Source organism: Mya arenaria, chromosome 6, assembly GCF_026914265.1.
Source record: "Mya arenaria isolate MELC-2E11 chromosome 6, ASM2691426v1".
NCBI classification, from domain to species: Eukaryota; Metazoa; Mollusca; class Bivalvia; order Myida; family Myidae; genus Mya; species Mya arenaria.
In genome coordinates, this window is record NC_069127.1 from 30,655,159 (window position 1) to 30,672,161 (window position 17,003).

General features: G+C 33.5%; 1 protein-coding gene across 1 annotated transcript; it reads right to left on the reverse strand.

Annotated features, from left to right (window-relative positions):
• Positions 1–4,908: 4,908 nt before the first annotated feature.
• LOC128238946 (uncharacterized) lies at positions 4,909–14,443 on the reverse strand. The gene is made up of 4 exons (XM_052955288.1): positions 14,314–14,443; positions 12,593–13,153; positions 5,706–5,780; positions 4,909–5,438 (listed from the first exon to the last, which is right to left on the reverse strand). The coding sequence occupies exons 1-4, from the start codon at positions 14,387–14,389 to the stop codon at positions 5,320–5,322; spliced, it is 831 nt and encodes a 276-aa protein (XP_052811248.1). The 5' UTR covers positions 14,390–14,443; the 3' UTR covers positions 4,909–5,319.
• Between the last annotated feature and the right edge of the window lie 2,560 nt (positions 14,444–17,003).

Genomic DNA, 17,003 nt, shown 5'->3' on the forward strand with positions numbered 1-17,003 from the left:
TTTCGTTTTCGTTGGCAAGTAATATAATTGCATTGCTTAGAGCGCTAATGGTTGAAAGATTTGTTTACCTGGTTGTTATATAGTGATGTTATACCTTGTTTCTATGTGTAATTTCTTTGTTAGTCACATTGGCTCGTATCATGGGAAACAGTCTCCTCCATTTCCTTTTCCCTTTTCCTCAATGATATTGATCTTTACTTACAATACGGTCTAAATGCAGGTGTTACAGTTGATGAAATTATGTTTATTGTTGTTTTCAGATGCCACAGCTATTTGTCAGATAAAGGAGGGCTTTAGGTGTATGTGTGCGTGTGCGTGTGTGTGTGTGTGAGTTGTATTTTCCAGTGGTAAATTTTTATGTAGGCAGTTGTACTGTTAGAAATGGCATTGCGTTCTATGAATTTGCTTAAGGCCTTGATCATGTGTTACAAAGTCCATATTGGTATTACATGTAACACATCTGACGTATAGCACATGGGTGTCAGGTCATAGAGTACATCCATAAACACAAATTCTATGTAATTATGGTATTCTGATTAGACAAGAACTCCTCCCCCTAACATCTGTTTAACAAACTTTCGGATTTTGATGAATTAATTGTTAAACTTTTTATCTAACAAATTGTTAACCACAACATATTTGTTGTATTTTTTTATATACAAATCCTAGATTTACCTTTAGTTGCAAAATATTTCACTTCTACTATTTAACTATCATTCATCTTGTGTTTACTTGTATCATTATGCTTCTCGCTAATTTGACCAGTTTGCTTGTAAACTGTTTGTATGCTAGGCATAATTGTCTAAATGCATTAACAGTTCATGGTGGTGTTGTTTTTTGTTTTTGTTGTTGTTGTTGTTGTTATTTGTTTTGATATTAAGCGTCAAAATCTCTACAATTTCCTAGTCGCTTTATAAATGCACTGTTAAACCGATTAACATTTAATTTTGAATTGAACGACGCATTCGTTTTATCAAGTATCTTATTACGTTGTTCCTAGAAAAACGGGATAATGCAACGATCGAGAAGCGATGAAGTCATTTAGAGGATGACCAAATATAAACCGCCACCCTTTGTATAACACTTTGGTAAGATGTAAACAGGTTATCCTTTGGTTTGTTTGCACATTTATATAATTTGATTGGTTAATAAAAGTTATCGGATATATTTTGACCAATCAATAAACATCTTGAATACATTTGACCCAACCAAATGTTTAACGGCTTTATTCAAATGTATGCACTCATCCGGTTTTGCGGCTCTTTGGTAATTTCATAACTATGTAAATATTCATGCATTTGTCCCCATGTTCAGAGATAGTGTACACTAGACAGCGGGTGATTACAATCGAACAGAATATTGACAGGCCCGGTGAGACCACCACAAAGGTTATAGATACCTCGCTGCATATTTCAGAAGGACTTCCTATGCCTGAAAACCTCCGTTCTTTTGGATTTTGACAATTTGTTCTGCTTCAGGGTTGGGATAAGGCCATCACCAGATTCCCTTGCAATTTCCCTTGGGTATGCTAACCTCCAAACACCTGTGGAATTTGTAAAAGGACTGGACTTGACTTGTGACTTAAAGACGGTATCATTGCATCTGAACATTTACTGTTATTAATTGTTTTGTTCCTTGACGAAATGGAAAACGAAGGGTTATTGTTTTAAGTGAAAACAACCACAATAACAGAAACGATGTTAACTGTTTGTCTCAAAGGTTTATGTAAGAAAAACGCCGTTTGACACCTATTTCAAATGATGAGATGCATCAGTGTTGTTTTAAAAAGATGTTCAAAAGGTAGGATGGAAACTGCGAATTAGACATGATCAACACCGGGAGCATCAACTACCCTAATACAATGCTTCTAGAATCGTATTCCGTTTAGATTTATTACCCATATGTCCTCGACTTCCTTCTTAATTGTTCTATAATTTTCAACAGTTGGAACATTGGAGTGCAATGGATTTTAAAAAGAACGTATAAAATTTCGTGCCAGTCAGACCTTCCATTAGCGATTACATAAATATATGCATTTAGACGGATACATTTGGCGTGTTTCAAGCTCATCGAAATCATCAAATTACCTTCTAATGGATGTTTATTAATTAAAACAACTCACCTTGACAACATTTCTAGAAACATCTACAATGATATAAAACTAAACACCATGTTAGATGCTGTAACGAGAACACGCATGTGCTTGTTAAGGTAAGTTAGTCTAATTTGTGCGTGTCTTTTCCTTCTTTATTCGTAATAAGTACGTAATTAGTAATGTAAATATTTGAAATTCAAACTGTACCTATTTCACTTAAATGAGATGCATGTACCTAAGGTAATTATTAAATTATTTTTAATACTTACTCACGGTCTGCTCTTACCCATTAGCTTCATTGTAATTGTGTTCAGTGAACGTCTTTATAGGATTTGTAGTTTGAAGGGACTAGACACCAAATGGTCTCAAAATCGGTAAAGACAGTGTAACGGTCCGCTGTAAGCGGATGTGCGTTCATAATTATATTCCGTATGAAACGGAAGTACGTTCGTAGTACGTATGTTGGTTATATGCAAATTAGCAAAGCCCGAGATCTGTAAGAATAGAGAAGTTTGTGTATATAAAGACCAGTTGACCCCTTCAAGGGATATGTTGGTGTTTGTTTCATTACGCCGGAAAGCTCGGCTATCTGGTGTTTGTTTAGTTGGCAGTGGCACGTTACAAAAGTATTTCCTCATAACAAGTCTAAAATTGTCAAAATGAGCTGGTATGATGCCGAGAATACGTCGTTATACTCTTTTCAAAAGAGTATTTTGTCTCTGTCTTAGCTTAGTTTACCCGATTAAAATAACACAGAATGGTTTTCCAGCCTATAGTGTGTATATTTAGCACGTGAAAGTGTCGTGAATACCACAAATAAATAAACCGAAGCTTTTTCCAATTAAATGGGATAAACGTGGTAGACAGACCCAGTAATTTTCGAATTGAAGTAATTCGCAAAAACTGCGAAAGATACATGTGCCGTAAGTGATGTGATACATAAGTAAAAACGTTACAAGGCGGTGTACACAACGATGTGTATTTTATATACGTTTTTGACATTTTTTTCTTTTTTTGCAAAAGTTTCATCTGGTGTCTAGTCCCTTTAACGCTTGACGTAAGCACATTTCCACAGTCCTCGATTGAGTTAGAGGGACTAGCTCATGTTTTGGCACCAACAGCATTAGGTTTCTCGGTAATGCCTCTGAAAACACTCCTGTTATAATTATTTTATTTTATTACCCTTTTATACCGAAATTGCAGAAAATTACAACAGTCTGGTTGTAGTGGGGATTAAACTTACGCCGGTACACTCGAGGCAAATTTTGAAGACAGAAATCATATTCACTCGCCAACATGGATTCATGCATTAGCTGATATTTTAACCTTTATTAAATACATTGAAAGAACCACGTGATATGTCGATCATTTAATCAGTCATTTGCTGAATCGCGTTACTAACGTTACTCATAATTAAGGATTTCAAAGACAATATTTGAGCATATATCAACTGGTTTATGGGTTCGAACCGTCAGTATCTTGGTTTTAACACTCCTAATGATTTGCAATTCTTTATTTTTAATGCAAAAAACACTTAAAAAGTGTATTTTACAAACCATTAAATATTCCCTGAAAGTTCACTCAATTTTTTGGGCCTGATGGTATTAAAGATAATATAACACATGCCAGGCATTTTTTCCGTTATCCTTCTCAATCAGGGGCTTTATTCACATTGACTATGAATCTCAGTGAACTTAGTGGAACAATTCTAAGTTGAGTTTTAATGTTTTGTTGCAATATTTATATGAAAAACTACAGAAACAAGTCCAGTAGTCGAAAGTTTTAACATACTTCCCGTTTAATGGCACAGGGTCAATGATTATCACATAGAACACAAAAACGAACAATCAGCTCCAGAAACATGGAGCAACAACACAAAACTACACAAACAACACACTTCATATATACATGTGTATATATATATATATATAACTAGGATTGTTAGGTACCGCATTGAAACGGTCAGTAAAATGTAAATTTACTGGTAGTTTAAACTAGTTTGTGTGCATAACCTCACTCTTATCACAACAATGCCGATTAAAGTAAACATGTAAATGGTAAATCTTATCAAAGTATGAATTAACTTGAGGTAACTTAAGAATAAAACAAATAAACTAATTGCTAAACCCCAAGTACATCAATGATTAGGGATTCCAACTCTTCAGGCGAAGGAATACAATACAGAGTACCTTTACTAAGGATTATGCAAAACCTTTCAAATATTCTTCCAAATAATAACCCTAAGTTAAATTTTGAAATAAAGTGACGTCATACATGCAAACATTCCGAGTGAACCAAACGAATGAAATACCGGTTTTAAAGATAACACGAAACTGCGAATTTTTAATTAAATCAAAGGACTGAAAGCTTAGTTATGTAATGCCGCCATATTCAAGTTTTATAAGGAACTCATCATCAACAATCAGAAGGCAACTACTTTACAAACTATTGGCATTATATCAACGGCTTAGATAAGATCCCAGCAATTCAATGAGTCAATCTGTCCAACCAGCTACTGCGAACATGTTAATTTTACGTATCTTTTTTAAAAAATCACCATAAAAATCAGGATGAGCAATACTGTGAGCAATCAGCGTTTGAAGACTTCTATTTTTATAAGATATAATATTATAACGACCATTAACAAGTTTTGAGACAGTTTGCCTTAATGTTAGGTATCTGAAACCCTGTTTAAGAGTTTTCATCATAAGTTGACTGTGAGAGATAGCAATTTTGACACATGTGCATATTCTTGCGAATCTTATCAACTGTGCAATAAAAACACCTTCTGATGATGATCAAGGAACATCTCCTTGGTTTGGTTTAAAATATATTTATTGTATATAAGTACATTTAGTAAATACATACATGATAATATATCTTCGTTAACTTCGAGTTGCAGATCTAAATAGGATGTTTTTAGATTGGATGTATTAGATTTATTAAGTTGCAATTGTGAAGCGTATATCGATTAAAATTATCTGTAAATACCGGAGTATCCAAACTCAGAATATCTTCAATGTATCTAAAAGTATTTTTGGCTTTATCTTCTATATTGAATGTAAATACTATTTTGAACAATAATTCAGCATTAACATAATTATATCGATTTTAGTTTTAGGCAAAACGCTGTCAAAATCCAATGCATTACAGGGCACAAGAATATCTTCCACATTCACCCTCCATTCTCTTGTATGTCACACGTTTTTAAATGACAACCGTTACTAAACGCACGAACACCCATTGAAATCGAAAACTTCTGATTCTTTGCACTTCAGCCTTGTGTAACCAAATCCGGGGATGTACCTTTTAAACATTTTGTCTGTAATTCTTATGCAAAATTCTGAAATGAGAACGAACAAATCATGAAATAACCATCAAAGATTTAAACCAAATTTCAGGTTTTAAAAACTGGAATAAAAGTCATTAAATTCCATGTTTTTTAGAAAACAAACGCGCCAATTTGTATGCGCACGTAACGGAAATGACGTCGATTTTTTTTTGTCCCTGCCCTGTGCGCGCTGTAGTTTGATTAGGACATGAAACGGGCTAAAATTTCCAAATATTGAAATAAAAACCAACTTGAAAGGATATAATATATTTATAATACCTCTATGTTGTGGTCGTTCCGTTGTGCTCTGCTCGGTATGTCCTGTTATTTCAGATCTTAGGTCCAACGATATTACTAAAAAATAAAAACGTCTTTCATGGCAGTTGCAATGTATGAGCAATTTATTTGGATTCGCCTATCTTTAAAATGACAAACAAAACAACTATATATGTGTGTCAGCATATCTATAAGATGGAATACAAAACAACATGTACTATAATTGGTATAATTAATAGTGACAATGACAAAATTGTACAAGCAAATATGTATTTACTACACATTACGGCGCGCAGAATCAATACAAATACCATTGTTGCGCAGTAATACCAATGGCAGCGCTAAGTGGACATCCAAATGACCACTTCTCAATTTCAATGTTGTACTGTTTTAGAAAAGAAATATGATTTAAACAACGGTTTGGTTGCATTATAATTCAGACAACATACTTTGATATAATTATGTATTTTAGAAATAAATGTTAAAATCCGATCGACCAAGTCTTTCAATAGTAGAATTCACATTTATCAGAGGTTTGATAGTGATATATTTGTTATACGCAAAGCATCAGCGCACTGGTGTACATGAATGCATATTGTTAGCAAAAAACAACAACAACATATTATTAAATACATCCAAACATAATTGAAGTCATTGTTTGTTTGTTTTATTTTTCTGAATTAGCTTTACATATATGCATTTACCAAAGACTGTTCTCTTGTATTATTTCACCTTTAACATAGCGCAATACATGAACACACACTCCAAATCTCCAAATGATCTCTTATAAACACGTAGACGCCGTGCTTTTCATTGAAATGCATGCAAACAAACACATTTTCTTACGATGTTGTGTACAATTGTGTTTTTGTGGATATTTCATTATGTGGAGGTGGAATTTATGTAAGTGTTAAGAACTATTATGAAAAATGCATTATATATTAAGCTCAAATGTATTTTTGAAAACGTACATTATTTCTCTCTTAGTATAGCTTTTAATACAATGACAGTACTCAAAATGGTATTTTATCTATGGAAATATTGTCAGCGTCATGTGGAATATTAACAGTGTTGTTGAACATTTTCCAATTCCTCTGGATCTATATGCAATTCCAAATGCCATCGTCGAATTACATGTGCAATAAACCCTTAAGTAACGAAGTAAGGAATAAAATTATCCTCAATTTGAGATTTAATGAGTTGATTACATGCCAAAGAAGATATTACCGCCGACTTAGCGGCTTAACTGTAATTGGAAGGAAAAAATAAAAATAAAGAAAGTCTGTCAGTGTCACGTGCAGGCTTTGGCCACACGCATGTAAACGCTGTTTCTAATTCAAATTATTTGACTTCCACCGCCGATAAAAGTTATGTTATGTAATAAAAAAAGTTTTTTCTGTTCGTCATTGCAAGAAGACACTATGTGGAATTTAATTAATCTGGTTTGTATGAAACAATTATCAAACATAGTAAGGGTAAAATGTAAAATTCGTTCAGCCTAGACTCATGTTTACCTTAATCTAGACTGAGACTCAGTATTTATTTATTTATTTATAATAAAACTCAATTTATATAACTTTCATACTCAGTTTCGAGTTTTGTGTCTGGACATTTCGAAAATCTGGGCCATGAAGATCAAACTTTATGTAGAATTAAATCGATGAGCAAAGTTAAAATTATTCGACTAGCAAGTCAAATACAGCAGTTGTATCATTTTGTTTTCAATATTACAATATCTACAGACCATTGATTGTTGCGATAGGGGAGATTACCATGTTAAAGGTTTGGAAACGTTTACTAAGCAATCTGCGCTAAAAACCAATACGTTTCAGAGGCCACTATTTATGTACATATCCTAACCATCAGCTGGAAGCACATTGGCTAAAACATGTTACAGAGAGTATTTATCTTTTACGTAACTTAATAAAAATGATATAAGGGGTGAAAAATATATTGAAGCTAGAAGCAATACGGTTCTTTAGGGATATACTCCATTTTCTCGTCATTCACGGATCTGGAATACTGCGTTTCAGGTAGTTGAACTATTTATTTTATGTTCTTGAACTGTATTCATTGTTATGAGAGTTAAGTAGGGTGTTTTTATATTTACAGATATCTTGTAATTTTTAAAATAAAAAAGAAAATAATAAATACCACAACAATATAACATTGAATATTATCATAAAACCTATTTTTATTCATAAAGAACTACTTACGTCGTAGCATATCTAAAGTTGGTCTGCATACCACAAAAGACAGCTTGCATTTTTAATCATTATATTTTTCTCGTATTTGATTTTACATCTTTTCATCAAGTTATCATAAAAATGCTGTTTTCAAACTATGTATACACTTTTATTTAATCTAAACTTAAGCCTAAGAGTTGTTATATTTTTTAATGAAGAAATACTAAGTTTCCGTATAATGAATCTATATTAAGTTGAATACTTTATAAACTGACATGGTTGAACTGTAGTAACCTGTTTTGTAAGGGTCTTGATTATTGAAATATTTATAAATGGTTAAGCTACAACACGATTTGGTATCGTTTACAGCTGTTGCATCCTAGTTTACAAATTTTATTTTATTAGGCTTAATAACTGCACCTTTATATCAGCCTTTTTAGGCCAACAAAGTAAATGATTGTTTGAAGCCCATTTCACTGCCATCTTTTTACACTTAAACCCGTCGACATTTTGGCTTGGTTTATAATAAAGCCGTTTATTTTCCCAAAGGAGAAAATAGCAATTAACTGTCAGAGAAAAATTAAAGGCTTGTAATAAAACAAAGCGTAGGGTGCAAAAAGGGATACGGGATGCCGAAAACAAACTTTAATTGGCTACGCCTTCATCAACTTAATATTTGTCTGGCTCTAAAAGTGAAATACCCGACAGGCTTATTTAATATCTCCAACAACATTTATCTCGACTGTTTCTTTGAAGAAGTAATTGATAAAGCTTTAATCGCAAATAAAATCCCTTGATGCATACGCTTGTCAGTCTGTAATCGGTTCTCATTTATCACGCTGAAAATCATAATCAGATAATCAATTATTTGTCGAGAGAAATTGAATAACAAGAAAAAATAAACAGAACGTGAGGACAAACAATGATACATGGTCCCGGTTAATGCTGGCAAAATCAGGCTAGGTAGGTAGTAAATATTATTTTGGAAATAAATAAAAACGCTCTGTGCTTTTATTGTATATCGTATTCGTCCAAGCAATTCAAATACTGATTTTAAGGATTTTTCATATTTAGGGTCGGCCTTAAGGACAAGGATCGGTCGGGTAAACGGAATCACAACATAACTTTTGTTACGGCTAAACATCAAATCTTCATATAGTCAATAGTTCTCTATACAGCGATCTAATACCGTTGTTTCCGAGCACTTAAAAGATAAAAAATTTAATAATTGTTCTGCTTGTTGATTATTATAAAATTACTAAAAAAATGAAAAACGTGTTCAATAATCATGGATTGGTCAGTTTAACTGAATGCTATGTGAATGAGATTCTAATGAAACAATGAAACTGCAGTGACAATCCAAGAAATCCACTATTTTAAGCAAAAACAGTTAAGAAGCAGATGACTATGACCAAAGAGACACTGACACAAGACGCACAAACAACACAGACAGACCAAACAGGCATCAAATAGCTTTCCCAACGGCCCTGTGATGATCTTATGTTCAAAACGGTGTTGACGACCAATACGAAATTAAAAGACCAAGCACTGTTTCTTTCACCGCCCTTCTTCACCATTTTTTATTTATTATATTTCGCTGGATCTAATAGTAGAGCTATTCTATTTAAATAGTCATGGTGTAGATTTTGCAAAGAAATTACATCATGGTGTAGATTGTGCAAAGAAATTAAATCATTTTGATATAATAAATTTGTGCAAAAATTTCAGCAAATACTCAATTATAAATTTGACCAATACATAGGATTTTGTTGAGTGAGATAAATGAAAAAATAAGTTATTTTTGTCTTTCTGAGCTGATCGCATTTAGGAAAAACTGGTATTCATTTTCTATGACATTCATGCGTACAAGGGGCGTTCATTATATAATGAAACTGACAATCGCCTTTCCGCAGGAATAAATTATATACTGAAAACGAGGCATTTTTTCACCTGTCCTGAAAATTTAATGTATCCACGTCGATAGTTGTATGATACTTTTAATAGGGAATGCTCGGGTATACTGGGCTTAATTACGAATATGACATAGGTCAGTGTCATGTTTGAAAGTATATTTAATATATCTTTAAGGCATTGCTAAATTACGTGGTAAATATATTGTAATGTGCACAAGATATCCCATGAATAGTAAATCCATACATGTTTGTTTTATTAAAATAATTGTTACTTGCTACTAGGAAAATATTATCCCCTTATATTAAATGTTCGATCCGTCATTTTTCATATTTTTGTTTCATTTACTTTTTATCATTTTGTAACTAAATCTTTAATAAAAATTTTGTCTCACTGATTCGGACTTTTATAACATACTTCTTACGTATTTCTTACTGTTATATGACAGACGGGTATAGGCATTGAACATTTACACAAAATAATCAGAAATATAGATTATATAACATATATCTTATTTAAAAGAATTATATAAAGACAAATATTATGGTATTCTTTAACATTTTGAACATGTTGTTTGGAGATCTCTGACCCCATTCCACACGAGTATCGGAGAAATAAAAGACAAATATTATGGTATTCTTTAACATTTTGAACATGTTGTTTGGAGATCTCTGACCCCATTCCACACGAGTATCGGAGAAATAAAAGGGTCATTGACTTCAAAATAAAAACAATAAAACAAAAAGCGGGCCTAATATATAACCTTCTTATACTCCAAAAGGTTTAAACTTTAAAAGTATATAAATCAATAACTACAGATGGGAACCTACGTATATTGGGAAACTGTCGATGTACAGATGTATGTTAAAGTATATTAATAACAAAACATCGATAAAGTTTGTGAATTGTTACCAAAGATGCATTATATAATAAACACCCCTCGAACACATTATTTTATTTGTTGGATACTACGATGCGTTTTGTTTTATTTTGGTATACTAATGTAAACATAGGCTTTCTCTGTTGTTCATTTCAGAACGATGGAGTCGGAGTCTGCTCTTGCAGCCCAGCATCTGAACGTGATGTTTTCTCCCAAATACGCCGTGCCTATATTTGGGTTCGTTATACCGCCACTGGCACTAATAATCCTTGTTACAAACTTGCTGATGGTTTGGACCCTGAGAAAACGAAACATGCGCTCTCCCATCAATGCCATCCTTACGAGCATTGCAGTGTCTGACACTCTCGCCATCTGTATGCCAGTTGTCCCGTTTGTGTATTTCTACACGTTGGGACATTTTGAGGACTTCATACCGTTCACCTGGTGCAGGACCTTCTTTAACCTTGTCCACGTGTTTCCGCTGTTATGTAACATGGCGTCGCTCTGGTCAACTGTGGTTTTGGCGGGAATTCGCTGCTATTCCGTTTGGCGCCCTCTCCATGTCAAATCAATGGTAACGAATTTCAGGATCAACACTGGGATTGTTGTCATTTACCTGACATCATTTATTGTCTACTGCCCAGTTATTTTTGAGTATTCGTACACACCTATTTCGGCCTACTCGATGATCGACCAGAACAAGACAATTACATCGTGTCATATGCAGAAGAGTTCTTCACACATGATGACTAATTTCTGCACAATTCACACATGGATCCAAATCATTTTCACATCATTATTACCATGGCTACTGATCGCATTCCCGGACTTCGGTTTGCTATGGAAACTAAGGCATACGGAAAATGAGATGAATGTGGCAGTGGAAAACCCGATGCTTGCCAACAAGAACCGAATAACGCGACGCAGGATGACGTCATGGATGATATTTGTGGTTGTCAGCATGGTATGGGTGGTTGAGATTCCGTTTGCCATCACATTTACCAAGTATCTCTCTCACACTAATGGAGATGTAATGAGAAATAAGCTTGGGGACAATGTGGTGTTCGTTTTCCTTCTCAAGTACATCACCTACCCGATCATCTTCGTCATATATTGTTTCATGAGTCAGAGGTTCAGGACTGAGTTCCTGGGCATGTTTACATTGAGAAGGTCGATACAGACTGGAAACTCGACGGAAAAATCCGACCAATCGAAACGCATATCGACGTTCTCGGCGTCAACTTCGAATGTTTAGAGAGATTTCTCGAGATTACTTGGGAATTCTGGAGTGGATAATTTTTGAGGAACTGTATATACACCTTGAATGTTTTTGTTCGAATGAATGCATATCTACTATAAAGTATCACGCTCGATCCTTGATATGTAAGTTACAAACTCGTATATGAATTTGAATTGTTGGTTAATTGTTGTGTTTATATAATTGAATTGAATCACTTATAGCCCTCATTTGTGTTTATGCGATTATATTTGTGTCATTATTTAAGTTATCATTAAAATTTTGTAAATTGTAAATTATTAATACGGGAATTATATCTACTAGGATAGTTGTAAAGAAAATATCATCCTGATCATAACGTATAACGCCAATCAAAGAAATAGAAAAAGTGTTTTCTAAGGTTCCGACAATGTGCTGAAGTTATGTTCGATTTTTTTGATAATTTGTAATGACTTTCATGTTTTACAGTTTATTGTGTTAAATCATTATTGTTTCAATGGTTTAAATGTTTTGATGTTGTTTAAGCAGTTACTCTTAAAGATCAACATCATAATAAGAAGTATTTCTCCTTGAGGTTCAACGTGCTATTACAAAATAGTTTTATTGTTTAGAATTTATTTGAATAAGAATATGTTAAACTTGTATATCTAAGAAAGGAAAATTAAAATAAACTCACGCTTGCAGCTTCCCTTTGTTAATACCTTCGCCAGAGCGTTCAGATCTTCAAACTTTGAAAGGACAAAGTATGTGGAGTCGCTTGTAGCCAATCGCCTCAATGCCGACAAGCCCTTAAACTCCTTAATCCCGATAGCTATGACAACAATTGTCACTAAGTTGTCTTTACTAGCACTCACATGTCGGCCTGCTGTTTCTACATCCCAGTCCCATTGTCCTTTTATAATAACCACCATTTTGGCAACATCATCACGTGATTCCGATTTAAACTTCAGATTAACATTGTCTAAACAATGGCGGGTACCATCTTTCACATACTCGATACTTTTCTGAGACTGTTCTTCGTTAGATATATTTTGTTTATCTGTAAAAGAACTTGACCGTGTAATAGTATCACCACACGACATAAGAGAGACTCTCACAGCCCCCTTTGGGGCTACGTGGTCTTTCAAAATATGCTGGACAAAGGTCATCTGGAGGTCATAGTCAGCTTTGGAAATGTTCACAGTGTGGTCCAACACGAACACTATATCAATGTAAGGATTGCACTTTTCATTCGAGCCTGAAATGCCAATGACAAAGTAAGGGTTTTAGCGTGGAAAGTGTGTTGCAGAAAAGCGAAAGGGCGCCTTTTGGTCAAAAATGCATTTTGTATTTTATGAATTAAAATTGGAACGAAAAAGTTACGAATTGTTTCCTTGAAGTAATTTTCATTTCAAACTAAAAAATATATGAAGGGGGAAGAGTGTCTATGCTGGTCCCCATGATGACAGAAGGGTGAAACCAAAACTAAGAGGGTGCAGTAGGCTTTCCAAATAATTAATAAAGCCCCCTTTAAAGTTCCTATCGGCGTATTGCCCCACCATTGATACCTAGTTAACGGACCCCACTCTGATTTTTAAGCATTATATTTTTAATGAAAATGCATTGAAAGACATATTATACATTTGTTATCGTTAGGAATGAGGAGACTCGAAGCGATAACCCCAATATATAAAATTATCTCAAATTTAATTAAATATTAAAATGCTGCTTTGTACTATGCTAGTTTTTATTTCTGAGTGACCACCATAAAGCTTTAAGTTTATACTTATTTATTTATGGTCAGTTTCCTAGAATATAGTCCAGGTATCCTTTTACAGAGACCATTATTGAGTACTCATGAAGACAAAAGTATTAAATTTCGGCTTGTTTGCACATTCATGTGATTTTATGGGTAATTTGTTGTAATATACATATTGTCCAACCAATAACCTAATCGATTAATAACTTGACCATCAGAGCAGAATACCAGTTTTGTATAGATGCTGGTGGGTATCAAATCCACAACCTCTTCTCGGGAGAGAAATATTAAACGCGCTGTTTTCGTTTAAATCCACTTTAATGTATCATATAATTAACTACATACAATGTTGCAATGCATGATATGTATATCGTCAATGAATATTATATATTTAAACTAACATCTTGGATGGGAGACAGACACCTTAGTCTTTAGCACTCTCATCCTCATTATTGTCTATATGAATTTAAAGTTTCCATCATTGCATAAGATTTACATTAGATATAAAGAATTAGAAAAACGTTCTAAACAAATTTATAAATTCATCCATGCATATAAATCGAGGTAATAAATAAACATTATTATAGTTGTATTGTTTTTTTTGTTTAACTATCACTTGGGTTGATAAATTAACATTCATTAGTAATAATAATACTTACTCAAAGTCTCAAAAGTGAACACGTTTCCAATCGAAAAATTACAAATCACAAATAAAATCAAAATAATAACAAACATTTTAAATCGTCTAGTTTCTCGCTTGTTCTACGTAAATATGTTTATTTAGTAGCGTTTACTTAATTATACTACGGTCCATAAACCTTGATAAATTACATGGCTTTACCTTTCATTTCATGGTTTACATATCTGACGAACATTATGTCTTAACATAACGTCTTAACTAGTTTATCCAATGATAAAATATTGTTTGATAGGTTGAAAACCGTACGTACTGCAAGCTAGCTAGTCCTTGGCTATGTAAAAATAAATAGAAGCATAAAAGCGAAAACGTCATAAACGAGTTCTTCTTAAAAAGGTTAAAATAAATTTGTATTTGAACGAGTAACTCAACATAAATGCCCTACAACAAGTGGTCACGTCAATCTCTTGCTTATACATAAATTCATAAAATAGTTCTTGACATACATATACACTAGAACAAATCCTGTTTGGGCAACTGAATCTCATCCATTTAAGAATGTAAGAATAACCTACAAAAAGCGCTTATCCAATGATAAAAACCGATAAGTAGGAATCAAATACGCCCGGTCTATAGAAATATGCTGATAAATGAAACAGGGAATGCACTAGCCCAACATCAAAACTGGGACTATTTTTTACTGAGGTATGATTTTAAAATACAAATGAAACAGATGAACAAGCCTAGTAACATGACTTCCGTCAGATATTAGATGGATTTAAATATATTTACCAATTATAGTAATATTCAATTTTGGCGATCTACAGAATAAAGAGCTGGTGTACCCCAGTGTTTGGTTTATTTGGTGTTTGTGGGTGCACTTGTTAGAATCAACATACGTAAAATAAATGAACGGAACATTTTATTTTTCCTCGATTGTCACTGGTCCACACAGAATTGCAAACACCAGGTTCATGCTATCTAAACAGTTTTACTACTGACACTAGTTAAACATGTAAGCCTTGGTGACAAAATAGAATTACATTAATATGCTCTTTTTTGGTGCATTCGTCAGAATAGATTTACCTTTAAGCGATGAACAAAATAAATAAAAAATATCCTCAGTTGTCATAAGCTCACTGCAAAAAATGCAAATACTAATATGTGTTACCCCAATGGAACGCAAGCGTAGCAATGTATACTTAAAAGAGACACCATATGTATAATATTATTACTTACTATTGCTGTTTTAAAGTTCATTGCATTGGTTTTCAGTAACTTGTCTTGGCCACTATAACTTCTATTATCTTAACACTACTGTCATGTGGTCACAAAGGAAGGGTTACAAAAACAAAAACAAAACAATCCAGAATGTGAACATGCTTTTAATTAACCACAATTATGTTGACGTTACTAGCTTTAAATACACCACCATTACAGAAGCCATTGGTATAATTTGTATCGTTCCTTAGAGGTTTAAGTAAGTGTTGGTTCAGACAACTACCTTTCAATCTGATTAAAATTGTATTCCCGATACTCTCTTATTGACGCTTCGTTAGCATTGATCATCATTGCGAGCACCTGCTGTATATAAAGGTCAACTTGATGTGACCTCTGACGTCATGTTCACAGAAAGTCACGTCGATATGATTTTAATGTGATTGAGTTCTATTTTGATGGTTTTTAGAATCTTGTCGATATCAATGGATGACTATGTTCGTTCTGATGGTTTTATAGAACTATTTGTTCTATTCGTGGATAATACTTAGATATCCTGTATTTCATGTAATATGCAGGGATGCGTGTTCGTTAAATCGGTCTTGTTCACATTCCTTGTTCTGGCAACAATATTTTTAAACTTTTTAAAATTGATTATAATTACATATTTCTTTTAACAAACAAAAAATGTAACTGGTCTTTTAACAATATAGCTCTTTTTTAAGTAATATTTTATCATTGCTATGAGCATTATATTCGCATGATATTATCAAAAACAGAGTTGATATGTTTTACAATATAAGCTTTGAATAGGTCACTTTAAATTCTCGCCTTGGCCATTTGATCCACGTTCGAAGGTAAATATTTGACTGCTGGTAAAATACAGTGAACTTCTGCCCGTGGCCAATTGAAAAGTTATTAAATATAAATATTGCAAAGCTTCTCAAATACATTAACTGAATCTCACAAACACCGGGTAGTTTTCTTTCTGATAAAGGCAATTGACATTAACTATATTAAAGAAAAAGCTATGACAAGAGTTAACATCATAAGACGCCTACTCTATCAAAAAGATAGGAAGTCTCTGGAGGTTATTATCTTTCTTTCGTTAGACCAATCTTGGTTTATGCGGACGTCATCTGGAATAATTGCACAGCATGAAAAACAATATCAAGACCAAATTCAAAACAGATGCGAATGTATTATTACTGGTTGTAACGGCCTTGTTTCTCTGCGAGTGCTTCACATTGAATCTGGCTTAGAGAGTTTAGAAAGAAGACGAGAAAAACACAGACTTATTGTATTCTACAAAATGTAAAATGGTCTCTCTCCTGATTATCTTTCAAGTTTGATTCCTCAGAGAGTAGGTCAAGCCTCAACAAGATCCTTTGAAAAATAAATCAATATTTTTAGCCTTCGTACACCCACATCACTATTTATGAATTCACTCGTTTCTTCACCAATCTCAGCTTGGCATAGTTTCACTGTTGTAGC